Genomic DNA, 15,526 nt, shown 5'->3' on the forward strand with positions numbered 1-15,526 from the left:
AATTAAACAAGTTATTTATAAAACCGCAATACCTATATCTTGTATAATCCATGTTTATGTTGAAACAATAAACCTTTTCTAAACCTAGTGGGTCTTATATTGTGATGTAAAAATGTCAGAGTTGATCCCTTATTTGTTAAATCATAAAGAAAATCTCCAAAATTGTTAATAGTTTTAGTTTAAGATGGAATAAAATTACAATCTTGTATACAGGGTGATCATTTTTATGGTGTACACCATAAACTAGAAGATTTACAAAGTTTATTAAATTACAAGAAAATTACATATTTTCGTGCTATTTTATTTTTACGCTATTGAAAACCCACTTTGAACACAGGAAGTAAGGCCACAAATTCGGTTTTCTGTAAATGTTTGGTGTGGTCTTCTCCACGACCAGTTACTAGGGCTACTACCTTTTGGTGTTTTCGTTATTCTTGGTTTCTTTAAAATTTGATTAAATTCTTGATTTATCAATGACTGATGCAGAAGAGATACTTTTTAAATGCCTATTTAAGTAATACTATTCACATTTCAATTATTATGTTTAATATAAGCATTAAGATTATTTTTTCTATCCATTTTAAAATTTCTGCACGCTATAATAATCATTAATTTACAGGGAGAACAGGTCACAATTAAATAATTTGTTGTAAAACAAATTTTTTATAAGAAATATTTTATTACGATTGTTTCGGGATTATTTTTCCCATCTTCAGATAAAACAATATTATAATATTTTTCCTTGTGTAAAAATTAAAATAATTGGTTTCAAACATTGTTTAACATCCTTTCCTATTAACCATGTAATGTAAAACAATAAAATAACAACATATTCTTATTTTCTCTTATTGTTAAAACAATAAGAATCAATCAGAAAACGAATTGAAATGTGTAAATTCGTTTTCTGACGCTATTAATTTCTATATGTTGTTTTAACAATAAGATAAAATAAGAAAATGTTATTTTTTTGTTTTACATTATATGGTTAGTAGGAGAGGATGTTAAACAATGTTTGATGATCAATTATTTTAATTTTTACGTAAGGAAAAATATTATAATCTATGATTATTATTGTTTTATCTGAAGATGGGAAAATAATACCGAATCGATCGTAATAAAAAATTTCTATAAAAAATTGTTTTACAACAAATTATTTAATTGTGATCTGTTCTCCCAGTTAATTAATGATAATTCAAGAGATTATATTGTCTGAAAGAAAAAAACTTTATACAGGGTGTCTCATAATTAGCTGCCAACCCTGAACAGGACGATTCTATGATCAAAACTAAGTAAAAAAGTTCATATGAACATGGGTCCGGAAATGCTTCCTAAGGGCACAGGGACCCATTGAAGAGGGGGGAATGGAAATCATTTTTTTGCAATATCTNTTTTACGTAAGGAAAAATATTATAATCCAAGATTATTATTGTTTTATCTGAAGATGGGAAAAATAATCCCGAATCGATCGTAATAAAAAATTTCTATAAAAAATTTGTTTTACAACAAATTATTTAACTGTGATCTGTTCTCCCAGTAAATTAATGATAATTCAAAAGATTATATTGTCAGAAAGAAAAAAAAACTTTATATATGTGTTGTAAAGAACAGCAGCATGGAAAGTTACACTGCTGTTCTCAGGACTAAGATCTTCAGATCCATAATTTTTAACAATTTTCCTTATTGATGAATTTTCTTGTTTTTTTAATGTAAACCGAAGATCACGATATTTATTCTTCCTCTCATATCTTTTTCTTGCTTTGTGTAATTTACTTTTTAAACTTTTTTCCTAAGTTATGTATTTAATTGAATAAACTATATCAATCGTATATGGCATAGGCCCCGTTGCAGTTCCTTGGGGAACTCCATAGCACACGAATCTCTCACCACTAATGATATTCAATTGTGCAAATTGTTTACCGTTTGCTAAATAACAAAGATGGCAATATTATTCATCCCCATATGCGTTTCTAGCTTTGTGTAATTTATTTTTAAATTTTTAAACTGTTCTTCTAAGTGATATATTCAACTGAAATAATCTATATAAACTGTAAATAACTTGGGCTCCAATGGAGTTTCTTGAGGAATTACATAACTCACGATTCTTTCACCATTGATGATATCTAATAATAATTAGATATACAAACAAATTATTTACGATTTCCTAAAACAAACATCGCAATTTATTTATCCTCTTATGCTTTTTTAACTTTGCATAATTTATTTTTGACTTTTTAAACTGTTCTAGCTTTTATGTTTAACTGAAATAAACTAGGTACGAGTATATACATTGTAATTAATTTATGCCTCAATACACTTTCTTGGGGAACTACATAACTCACGATTCTCAGATATCTCAAGATCTCAATATTATTCTTCCTTATATATTTTGTGCAATTTGTTTTTAACTCTTTAAACATTTATTCTAAGTTATGACTTTCAACCTTTTTTTCTTGCAAAGTAGACTTAAGCTTAGAAATTAGTTATTTCTAAATTTGTGTTTATCATTTACGTCCTGTATGGACTTTATTTCAATTTCTCTAAAAATCCATCATTATTTAATGCATTCATTTTAGCTTCTAAAATAATGTAGGCTCTTTTTCACCAAGACATAAGTTTCTAGGTTCAACATTAAAAAAAACTTAACACGCAAACTATTGTACAGAATAATGAAATGAATGACTTTAAATGTATTATTTTTCCGTTAACAAGGTACAAGATTACATAATTTTTTAAGTTTTACTTACATGATATTTAGTGGAATAACAAATAAGAACCAAATTTTAGATTTGACAATAAGTATATGTGTAAAGCAGGAACAAAACGTCTCGAGACATGTGCATTTATAATTATTTTTGTTGCGAAAAAGGACATAAAACGCTTATCAAACTTACAAAAAATTGTCCATAAGGATTAAATGTTAATTATTTATTTTCTAATTGTCTATTTAAAATGACAATATAAGATTATAAGAAATGCTCAGAACATGAATAAGATTTTTGTTGTTCTATTAACAAAGAAACGAGAATTTGCTGTCACTCAAATAACGGTAAGTCAATTCTCCTTAAATAAAAAAATTGTCTCTCTTATGAGTTGCTGTTTTAATATTTATACTATTCAATTCCGTTCCTCATCATATTTATAATAATACACCACTGTTTCCATATAATTTGAATATGATAATTATAAACACTTATTATTGGAGGTAATTATACCGTAATAAATAATTTCCTCCTAAAAGGTTAAGAATCCACACAAATAATGTTAGTAGTTCAAAAAGTGAAATTTAAATTCAAATTTACGTTCCCATTTGTTACGAAAAATTGTGTTTTCGAAATATAATTACGTGTAAAATTACTTTACTTTCTTTACGTTACTACCTTTCTTATTTTTTTTATATGGATACAATTTTTTGAATTTATTTAAATTCGCTTAATTCCATTATAATAAAGTAAAAATGCGAGAGTCATCCTCCTTGACGTCAAAGCAAATATAAGACCAATATAGATATATCGCCTGATTAAATCATTAGGTATTAATAGATAAACCATTATTAACTATTTTTATTAATTTATGTGTATTCGAACCCAGTCCATACGTAGCCTAATATTAATCTGAATCATGTACAGGCCATTCGGTGGGGACATTACTTGGATCAAGAAATAAATTCAAAAATTTTAAGAATGCTTATGTTTGTTATCACTGGAGCAAACCAAAACATATCATTTATCTCTTTTGTTGTAATGATATTTACTTACATTACTTAATCTAAAATGTAGTAAACAATGTGAAATTTATAGGTAAAAAAGTACACAGCTTTATTCAACTAATTATAAAACATACGAGTACTTGATAATCTAATACAAACTTGATAATAATTTATGTGATTTGAGGAATTATTCAAGGACAATTAGCGGGAACTTGTCCAGCCGTTCTTAACCAATATGCAAGATTTTTTTTTACATTCATTAACTAAATCGATATATAGGGTGTCCCGGTACTCGATACAAAAAGTCGAGTACAAATAGATGAGGTCAAAATAATCTCAGTTCTTCGTATAAATTTTTTTTACGGGCCTTCATTAACATGTTACGGTGAAAATTAAAAAGTTATTTTTATTTAGCCTCTAAACTATTAACTTCAGCATGATGCAAATTTGGAAATCGGTAACACATCCGTAAAGCTTGTTTTTGATGTTTTAAATGAAATTCCCAGAACGCCAGGGACGGATTATGCCCAATGGTTAATAACCCACAATTTTTGCATAGATGACGATCGCAATCTGCCTGCCTCAAAAATAAGTTCTCTTGCTCTCAACTCGGTAAAATTAACAGTTTAGAAAATATTTGTGATTTTATGTCACAGTGCACATTGAGCCACCATTTTTTCTTTTTAATTTTTAATTGGACATAATTACTGTGTTAGAACCGTATATACTTTAAAAATAGGAGCCTAGAAAATCTTACTGTTTGCTAATGTAATTTTCATTAACAAATTTTGACAAACACACTTTACACATAACACAAAATAAAAAACAAAACAAGAATAAGTTAAAGTAAGTTAAGTATTCAACTCCAAATATCGATGTCCATTCGGACGTTCTTTAAAAACGTATAGACCTATTAAATTATTACCCACTATTAAGGTATTGGCAGGAATAGTGGGTAATAATTGAATAATTTACGTTTTTGCGGAACGTCTGAATGGACGTCGATATTTGGAGTTTTTGTAAAATAATTTGCAGCCACTGTTAGACGATGTTCCATTAGACATCCGAAGAAAGGTTTGGTTCATGCACGATCGGGCTCCTCCCCATGTCCATATTGATGTACGAAATTATTTATTCATTGTGTTTAATAATAAATGGATTAGGAGTGGAGGTTCATCGATCGATGAGTTCAAATCTATTACCAAATCAAAGAATAGCCGCCATGAAATTTATAAGCGACTTGGCAAAAGAAATGGATTTAACAAGCACTACTATGACAGACTTAGGTAACTGTTTGGCCAAAACAGATTTTTTTTCAGAATCTTTTCTGTGGGAAAAATTTCTTTTCTCTGAAAAATAGAAAAGTAGACAAAGAGACTACACAGGTTACGGAAACGAAGTAGACAGAAGATTTAAGTGATTTTTCTTTTGTCGATTAAGAGATAAACATATCCGATCACGACATTATTTACTCAAAAGAAAAAGACATGCAAGAACCAGATATTCCTAACGATTCAGATTCAGATAATGTAAGTCCCTTGTGTGATTGTTATTTTAATATTACATATATTTAATTTTTCAAGTCGTCATGGAATTCCAAAATTTCTGGCAACGGTAATTCCGATGATGACATTAGCAATATTAGCATAAGTCATTTTGAAGAGTATGGTGATAGTAAAGATGTGGACCAGGAATATACAAGTTCCAAGAATAAGGTATTACCTGAAGAAATGAAGGATTTGCGGCAAAATGTAATTAAAAAAGGTGTTATTGTTATACAAAATATTTCACTTGAAAAGGATTGTTTTTTCGTTCGTAATTTTGACTAAAATGCAAAGACCGAACTGACAGAAATAGAGAGAAAGAAAGAAGTAGAAAAGGAAACAGAAATAAAGACCGAAGAATTAAAAACTGTTAATTGTGATACATTCTACCAAAAAAGCCTATGTAAAATTACATTTCCATAAATTGTTACACGACATGGCGCTATCTAGCAAGGGGTTACAACGTCAGAAAACTCTACGGCCAATCAGATTCCAGGATAGATTGAATTATTATTAATTTATTGAAATACCTACCTTTAGCGTTTTCAGTACACAATATAGTTCCTGCTATTTAAAATACATGATTCCCTGCATGAAAGTTTGAAAGGCATGACATATTAATGTTAAACAATATCTCTATCATTCATTGTGGGATAATTTCAAAGAAGGGTTTGCGCATCAGTCATGCAGGTTGTAGCATAATCACCTCCTAAGCCGGTAATCCCATGTTGAAGCTGATAATCCCATGTACAAATGCATAATCAATCAATCAGAAGTTTTTATTTAAGTCCCATAAAGTCTTTTTCAAAAATAAATGATGATTCAATTTGAACTGTAAGTTTATGCAAAACTGATGATAAATCGCTTATCAAGATTACGATAGACTTTACTGTAATAAATTAATTTTATTGATTTAATAATTTATGTTTTTATTAACTATCAATAATAACACTAAAGTATATCTGCGTTTACGCGCCAATAGTATCGCTATTTAAAGCGAAAATCTAACACTTCAGAGGACACTCTCAAACCATGATAGTCAAGCTTCTCCTTGTCCTCTCGACAATTCTCCTTTCGTCCGCCTTACCAGGCAGGAAAGGACAGTTGTTGTCCCTTATACAGGTAAGTTAATGTTATTAAATTGTTTACTTCTGTCTAATTTTGTCTATGCTGCACCGAGAAATACTTTTTTTCCGTATAATTTTAAGAAGGTATAGTCTAGAGGCTTCTTACTTGACAAGCATCTTATTGTTTATTGAATTCTAATGCATAAAGATTGATTTTAAAAAATATGTACTTTACTGTTAGATTTCCTGTTTTTATTTTATTTTAAATGTTTTATGCCCAATGTTAATTTATTAATTATTAATTATACATAACTGGTATATTGAAATTATTATAAAATGTAATCTTTCATAGCCACGACAGCTAAGATCTCACTATTTTTGTTTTTTACCTTAGGATTGTTTGGCTTCATATGATAGGATTTTTTGGAAAAGATTTTTTTAATTCATTTGAAGTATCTTCATCACTTTAAAATAAAGCGAATAGTGCAAATATCGGTTAGATAAAAAAATTAAATTACGTAAACGGTGTAATGTTTTTACTGTTATCACCTCTTTATACATAACATCACATCAGCACGTCTATGGTTACATAAGTTTCTTTATAAAGCGCTTCCTAGGGGTACTACAGATATTGCAAATATATTAAATACAGCCTATTCTTGGGACGAATTTAAAACATTAAAAAAATATTTTTAGAAATATTTTGTATTATACAATGTAAAGACGTGGTCATAGACGTACATATAACAATTTTAAGAATCAATGAAACCCTCCAAAAATAACACCTTATGTGTTACTTTTTTTAAATATTCAAGGATGATATTACACTCAAAGACATGAAGATCACTACCAAATAAGACGTCTCTATGAAAGTCTCTAATAAATGTATTTTTTTAAATTTCAACTCTATATTGCGAATTCGAAACATTTAATAAGATATTTATTGATGTTGAATAAGGTATTCCACCGATCACTCGCGTTTGCTATTCGTTTCTTGTTATAAAACAGACGAATTCTAAAGGTTTACAGACATGGTGAGAGGAGTCCATCTTCATTCTATCCAAATGATCCATATCAAGACACCAGTTACTGGAAAACTGGGCTTGGACAACTAACTACCGTAAGTATACCGAAAAAAACTACATCTCAATATATAGAAAGGATTTTCCATATCTTCACTCTTTGACATGTCGACCAATACCTACTATTTTACGAAATCATCTAGTTATCATAATTTTTGCTCTTCCTCTTTTATTCTTCGTGCACATATTTACAGTAATCTTTTCCTTCAGACTGGCATGGCGCAACATTACAAGCTGGGACAGTACACACGCAGGAGATATAGCGACTTTATCCCGGAATACTATTCCAATGAATTTTTCCGTGTTCAAACAACAAACTGGGATCGAACCTTCATGTCAGCGGCATCGAACGTTGCAGGACTTTTCCCACCTGTTGGTTACCAAGTGTGGAAAGAAGATCTTCAATGGCAGCCTATTCCTGTCTTTCCAGTCACCGAAGCTGTATTGAGCGCTTATACCGGTTGCAGCGCTTACAACACGGGTGTCTCAGAACTGTTCAGCTCTGATGAACTTTTCGTGAATCTTTTGGAGGAAAACCAAGAACTTTTGGCATATGTAAGTGAGCATACAGGAAGCAACGTCACGAGTCTCCTGGGCCTTTTAACGATATGGGACTCCTTGCATATTGAAAATCTTCGGAATTACACTTTGCCCGAGTGGACCCAGTCCGTTTTTCCAGAACCGCTTACTTATCTGGGAACATTGTATTATCTGGCCAGCAGTTACACTGAAGAACTAAAGATTCTCAGTAAGTTATCCCAATTATTTTCGAGTATCGTGATTTTAATTATTTTTTATTTTATTTAGCCACCGGGCCGTTCTTCAACGCGCTCATAGAACACTTCGAAGGGATTTTGGCAAATTCTACAGATCCACCATACTTGCAGTACAGTGGTCATGATATGAATATAGCGAGCATTTTAGGTTCTTTGGGAGCGTACCCATCGTCGGTTCCAGGTTTTGCTAGTACGATTTATTTTGAATTGCGACAAACAAGGAGGAGTAATTATATTAACATCTACTACATCAAAGTCTCTGGTGCGGAACCTGAACCCATTACTTTGGCCGGCTGTGGATTTAACTGCGATTTGCGGGATTTCAAGAGTATTTTGAGCAACCGCACTATTACTCCCGACGAATGGACTGAACTTTGTAACGCATAATATTATAAATTATTTTAAATATGTCATTTTAATATATTTGAAATGCTAACCGTAATTTTTTGAAGCAGTACAGTTGTTCAATACATTTGTAACTGCAGAACTAAATATATTGTTATGTACATGTTTATAATAAATAAATGCTGTTCAAGATGAAATTAATATTTGGTTCCTCTTCAACATACTCCTTTATAGATGACTCTGTGACTCTATAAACAAATGTCAATCTCCTTGACATCGAAGCTTTACAATCAGATCCTATACCAAATAAAAGCGAAGATGATGACCTTATAAAGCTATGACTAATGCATATTTATTTATTTGGTAGTACCAGGAACCAGGAATGTATTTAATCCACATACTGTGCATTTTCTACACTGAATAAAAAATCTTGGACTTTGTGGCAGAGATGGGCATTAGTTCAGTCATGTGGCTAGTGCTCACTTCTCAATGGTTATTGACTATTATTATTATTAGTCTAATAAAGTTTCAGTTATGACTAAATGACCAATAGCCTCTTGCGAACTGGATACTTGAGACAAAAATTTATTTATAAATTCTTATTATTTTTAACTCTTCATGGAAAAAATGGATCAAATGTTTTATTAAAAAATATAATAATAATAATTCATATTTTGCATTATAAAGATTACGATAAAATTCTGAATTCACGCGACCAATTTTATTTGCGCAATATCTGAGTGAAAAAGTCGCTGCATATCCTGCCTGTTAAAGACCACGTGCACTGTGTCAGCTGGTTTTCGAATCTCTTAGATAGATGAGAAAATTCACTGCACGTAGTCTTTAAAACATCTGCCTTTGGCTTATTGTATATGGCAGGTATCCATCTAATATTACGATACTGTAGGTCGGTTGTCTATCCTCTGTTAAAGCCCCACGATGGGCGCCATGACGCGAATTTTGCTCGGTCTGACTAGCATGAGGTGGAGTCAACTTACCATCATTTCCCCTTGGTTCAGAGGGTCATAGACCCTCATAATGAGTCCGGAGAGAGCGTACAGGGCTTTCATTAATGTCCGAGACCCACGTGACCAAATTGGTTGTCACCATCAATAAATTTGATTTTCTTAAGTTGGCTATTACGAAAAATTTCAAGTTTAGAGACCCTAAACCAGCTGTCAGTCCAGAGGCGTCCACGGTACCGCGGCCGATAGTTTACGTCATTACTGTCTTATGCCAGTACGTTTTCCCTTAATTGTTTTTCTGATGTACTAGACCAGGCAATAAAGAGAAAAATATCTAGATTTTCGCGGCCCGGTCCGATTTTAATGCGGTTTTTTGCATTTTGTTCAGAAAGACCGTCGGAAAAAAGTCCCGCCTTTTTTATTATCCGGAAGTGGCGGAAATGCATCGCGGGTGCATAAAGTGCATCTAGAAGTGCATCGCATCCGAGAAACTTGCCAAAGTGCACGAAATACCGCAAAAATTGGACTCGGGGGTTTTGGGGGGCGCAGAATTCGAATATGCATATATCCAGTCTACCCGACCCCTTGGGGGGCTACTTCCGGCCGCCTGGGGGGCGCGGGGGGCACGTGGATTGCAAGGTTCTCCGAATGACTGGAAAAAAGGATCTCAGGGGTTTTCGCGGGTGCTGATTCCGAATTCGAGGGTGAAAAATATCCCCTGTGCTTGTGGAGGTGGAGGGCGGGGGGCGGGTATGAAATCTAAAGAATGGCCTCCTTACAGTGCCAGTACGTTAAGCTTTAAGCTTTGCAAATATTGCAACGTGAAAACTGTATATGTGAGCATTGCGCCCGAGTTGGTAATTTTTTGGAGAATTATAACGCGAAATACTGTTTAAAAGTTCATGAGCTTTAATGATTTATTTAAATAATAATACAATGTAGGAAATGCGGTGGTTGGTCGAGTACATACTCTGGCCAGGCAGTTATGCTCTGGTTAAATAACTGCGGTAAACCAGGGTTGGTGTTCGCACACTGACTGGGTGAATTCTGCTAGGTGGCCTGATGTGTGGTTCGATTTAGTGACAGAATATTTTGAACTGGAAGTCCCTTGGATGTTGTTATTTTCGCCACTTTTTGAAAAATAGGGCGAAATATTTTTCTAGTTATTACCTAAGTACCATTCAATTGTTTCAGAGCTTTAGAATTTTAGTGACTTTTCGAAGGTACACAGAATTATTTGAAAATATACCATCTAGTGGTTATCATAGTGCTTTCTGTGTAAACGAAACGATTTGTTACTTAAATTCTTATAGTAGAATAGTAAATAATGATGATAAAAGCGTATTAAATAAATTGAGTTTATCGACACCATTGTTCCTCTGGATTCTGACGACCTACAAACGTCGAAATGCGTCATAGGATTTTTGAGACAAGCGTTGTGGTAAACATGAAGTCACTGGAAACAGAAAACGATATACATATTTCGCAAAAAATATAAAATTGACTATGTGTGTATTTAAATTTGCAATTTTTAACGATTAAGTTGGAGATTATGCCTTTACTATGTAAATCAGTGAAGTAATGACTTTTATTGTGTACATGTGAAGATTAGACAACTGTAGCGTGATAGATTAATTATTGACTAATCGTATTTTGTAGTAAGTAATTGTTTAAATACCTTATTTTTCAATATCAAGGTAAGTTTTATTTGTTCAATTTGTTTTTAAATTTATTAATCTGCTAATCTTGTTAATCAGTGCAATTTTAAACTTTACGACAGTATTGCCATGCTGAAATTATTTTTTTATTCGTTTAGGGTTTCCTTTATTATGACGCTAGGAACCAATTACTACTTTTTTAACTAGAATCTTTATAATGCATTAGAGTTATTCTAATTAATTTTATTGGCGCATGACTTGGCAAACTTGTAATCGTTGATAGGCTTGCACCTTTAAAAAAATAATAATACCTATTTAAAGATGACTTCCACTGCAGTGGTTTACATCGCAAATATATCAGTAGTTAAAATATATGCATTTAAAAATCACCCCGTCAAACAAGATACAAACATTTTTCAGAATTGTAAGCAATTTAAATACGACATTGAAACAAATTTTGACAATGTTTGACCAAAACCATAATCATATTTCCTGTGCTGCTACAGTTTTATACAATTTTTTCCATGTTGTCAAAGATTTGTGAGGGAGCAGGGATGGTGTATTGGTATACCAACAAACAAAAATGATAAATGGTCACTGCAAAATTGCCGTTTTTAGAGACTACCGTTTTGAAAAAAAATATCTAAATCTGAATAGCGTTAACAAATAACAATAAATAAACGTACTAATTTCAGTTTACTTGAAGAATGTTTCCTTAGTTTGTACACTTCTCCGCAAGACATTCTGTATGTAAACGAAAGACAATTCTTTTATTTATTCACAAGAAACAATAAGACCAATTTCTTACAATACAAGCAAGACCTTTGTGTCTACCTATTCACCGAGAAAATGAGAATTCCCTGGCTTCGTGTATAAATAAACAGTGGATTAATTCTATAAGCTAAATTACAGAGCTCTGCATTTCCGCCGTTGTTTTTTCTATCGCAGCAAAGCCGCAGATGTGCCTCATTAATGCACTACTCCTGTTTGCTCAACTGCATCCGCGATAATTAATACAATTCGCTATGCAAAATACAAAAGTTTCATTGTAGTCCTCGGCTGTGCAAGTATCGCTGTCTTATTCGCTTCGCTAGAAATCGGGAGAATTTAGCTCTCATTGCTAGGCTTTGTCGTCCTTTTGTACACAGCACGGACATTAGAACTGCTCGTCTCGTGAAGCCGCATCTATTTACCCATGCAAATGGTTAACAATGAAACGAGGTGTCCCTTGTTCCCGTGGAAATTATAAAATAATAATATGCCGCCGCTTCTCCCGCACAAGGCACTATATTACGAGTTAATTTCTATAGTTGCGTTTAATCTCGTCATCCATTTTGCGCTTAAATTGATTAACTAACATTTACAACCCTTTTTCTGTACTTTCATTAAAATTTACCGCCGAATGTGGAAGACGTCTGATCGGCGAGCTTAATAAATATTTTCATAGCAAAGTGGAAAGTTTCCTTAAAGTTTCATTGTTTCTTATTTTAAAACTTCCGTAATCTACCTAAATAACGTTCCTTAACGTTATAATAGAGTCTGAGGGAAATCCTCGGAAAAATAAACACTAAATCTTTTAAGAGTTAGCTGACGAGTGTTAACTAGGGACGTAATTGCGAACTTCAGTTTGAAAACTTCGCGACGTGTAAGGCGTATCATGTTTAATGTGTTTGGTTTGATTTACAAAATGAGACATATATCGTGAAGTTGTTGCTTTTGGTAACTTTTTAAGCTAAAATCCAATTGGAACCTCAAGTGAATTTATCATGTTGCTAATGTTGCTCTCCTTGAAATATAATTATTTCTGTTGGTACCTAATTGGATTATTAATGGAACTTAAAGAAATGCTGTATCCGATTAAAAATTTAATTGGATTTTAATAATATTCCATTTGGAATAAACTACTCTCAAACCAACCATATTGAAAGCCAGTTAAGGATATTTTGTATTTCGATACCAACAGAAATCCTTCGGACTTTCAATTAGTATCCAAGTAAGAATCCAATTAGATTTTAACATGGATTCATAATCCACCCATAACTGACCTTATTGAATTTCAATTAATGATGAACATGTACTTTAGTAATAACTTTATAAGATCCAACTACAAATCCAGTTGGACTATGGAAAGATTCCACTCACAATTAGATACAATGAGAATCCATTAAAGTTCTAACAATAATTCGGTTGGATTATATTATTTGTAATAGAGGGTATACAGGCTGTTACAAATTCGCTTTTCACTACAGGGATCTCGGAAACGCTAAGAGATACGAAGTAGCTTAAATAGGGGCAATGTTGCGCAATCAGGCTAACATTAGTTATCGAAATATTTGAAAAAAAAAAACGAAATTTTTGGAATTCATTTTTGTTTAATTTCAGGCTTGTTTGAGGTGATATTGAAAAAAGCATTTTGCCCTCTGTCGAATGGCATAATCAATTTTTATAAGTAACGTTTTGTCCCTCCAAGACCATCATCAACTTAATTTTTTTAAATACGACCCTGATAATTTTATTACATTTTTTGCAAGCCTTCATGACTCCCAATACTGTACTGTCTCAGCTGGAACTAGATTCAGATGTTTTGTCTCAAAAAATTAATCTTCAATGTATTCGTTCCAAATTTATCTATTTTTTTATAGTCTAATGCAAAAAAATTAAATGGTCAAAAGAATTTCCGAAATTTTTCCGTGATTTTTAGCAGACTATATTTAGGTGAAAAATGGTCGTATCGGGATTTAGAAAACAGCATTTTGAAGCTCCAAGATTTTAGTTTTTAGATCTTTCGACAGAAATTTTTTAGGAGCTATTTTATCATGCAATTCTAAGAAATAGCGCGACAAAAAAATTTTGCAAATTTTCACGGATTCTTTTCCATTAAAAGTCCGATATTTGGATGAAAAATTGTCGTATTGAAATTTAAAAAAAAAGGAAATTGAAGCAGAATAAACAATTTATCTGGTCCATGCAATGACTTAGCTGAGAAAATTTTTTCCAAGCCCTTGGACGCAAATTTTTTTTATCACGCTATTTCTTAACTTTGTATGATAACCATAGCTCCTAAAACTAGAATCTTAGATCTTCAAAATGTTTTTTTTTAATTCCCGATACGACCATTTTCCACCTAAATATAGTATGTCAAAAATCACGGAAAAATTTCAAAAATTCTTTTGACCCTTTAATTGTTTGCATTAGTGTATAATAACGTCCAAGGTTTAATTTTATTAATTTTATGTTCGAAATATGCCAGTAATACCGCTTTGGACACATTTTAAATTTTCTTCGAACTACTCCACCCTTTGAATTCATTGTAGGCAATCTCGTATTGTGCCGACGAGTTTTTGTGAAACAGCACTTTGTGCCGCTTCCAGTACTTCTCCTGGCAAATGCTCGTCCTCACTTTTCGAGCTCATTTCGAATTAAACACTCTTAGAATTACAATATATAATTCTGACACTCCTTTTTCAAACAACTAATTTTTATTGTTTATTAGGTTGCTATCGTTTATCACCGCGCCTAAACCGTCTTGATTCAAACACGGTTCAAACGATTTCAAATATAAATTAAATTGTTGTATATAACACAATTGTCTTATTTTATTGCAGTTTTCGAAAATATAATGTTACTCGAAATCTTTTTGCGATCTCGAATGGATATTATCTAACTTCCATTCTTAAACGCAAAAGTTTATCGTTCTAGATACAAAAATAACTATTTGTAATAAATTTATTTTATGTACGTGTTTGAAAACATGCAAGGAGTTTGAAGAGAATATTGGAAAAATAAATAAAACGAGGTGTGAGGTTTCAATATCGAATCAAATATATATTTTGCAAATCACTTAATACCTACTGACATGCCACATTGATACTGAAAACTTTTTTAGAACCGCTGACTTCACCGCTTTAGAACCGCTGACTTCATCTTTACATAATGTGCACTAATATTTTTGACAATAAATTACACTGGTGTCCGTAATAAAAACTAAAGTACCTATAATCGGTCAATTGATTCACTACAGAAAAAAATTAGTGAAAAAAGTGGAAAACACACTATTTACGGTCACAAATATTGACTCCTCTTTATGTAGCACGTACGTCGGTGAGGATTCCAGAAGTTCTCAATAAGTTTTTACGAATTCTGACTATTATGCACGTGAATCAGTTTAAGCACCGTTTTGCGATTTTAACGATTTTAATTACTGAAAATTTTTAATATTAATGCGTTCTACCTACCATGTGATTATTTTTTAAAGAGTTTCCGTGGTTCCTGACATCTGCCTAATAAAGAAAAACGATACGGATGATACCGAAATAGCTCAATCGATATCCCCGTCATTTAATTAAAACGAAATGATATCTCGGCCCCACCCCCCTCTGCTGC

The 15,526-nt window shown here is 32.1% G+C and overlaps 1 protein-coding gene across 1 annotated transcript; it reads left to right on the forward strand.

Annotated features, from left to right (window-relative positions):
* Nucleotides 1-6,262: 6,262 nt before the first annotated feature.
* LOC108904061 (prostatic acid phosphatase) lies at nucleotides 6,263-8,717 on the forward strand. Its single transcript, XM_018706451.1, has 4 exons — nucleotides 6,263-6,372; nucleotides 7,339-7,437; nucleotides 7,610-8,147; nucleotides 8,207-8,717. The coding sequence occupies exons 1-4, from the start codon at nucleotides 6,283-6,285 to the stop codon at nucleotides 8,560-8,562; spliced, it is 1,083 nt and encodes a 360-aa protein (XP_018561967.1). The 5' UTR covers nucleotides 6,263-6,282; the 3' UTR covers nucleotides 8,563-8,717.
* The last annotated feature ends 6,809 nt before the right edge of the window (nucleotides 8,718-15,526 follow it).

This window comes from Anoplophora glabripennis, unplaced genomic scaffold (assembly GCF_000390285.2).
Source record: "Anoplophora glabripennis isolate ALB-LARVAE unplaced genomic scaffold, Agla_2.0 scaffold10, whole genome shotgun sequence".
NCBI classification, from domain to species: Eukaryota; Metazoa; Arthropoda; class Insecta; order Coleoptera; family Cerambycidae; genus Anoplophora; species Anoplophora glabripennis.

What these genes read in the sequence shown, in the direction of transcription:
- LOC108904061 (XM_018706451.1), top strand. Translation starts at nt 6,283, where the DNA reads ATGATAGTCAAGCTTCTCCTTGTCCTCTCGACAATTCTCCTTTCGTCC. An exon ending in AGTTGTTGTCCCTTATACAG is followed by an intron (nt 6,373 to 7,338) that starts GTAAGTTAATGT and finishes CGAATTCTAAAG; the next exon opens with GTTTACAGACATGGTGAGAG. An exon ending in GGCTTGGACAACTAACTACC is followed by an intron (nt 7,438 to 7,609) that starts GTAAGTATACCG and finishes CTTTTCCTTCAG; the next exon opens with ACTGGCATGGCGCAACATTA.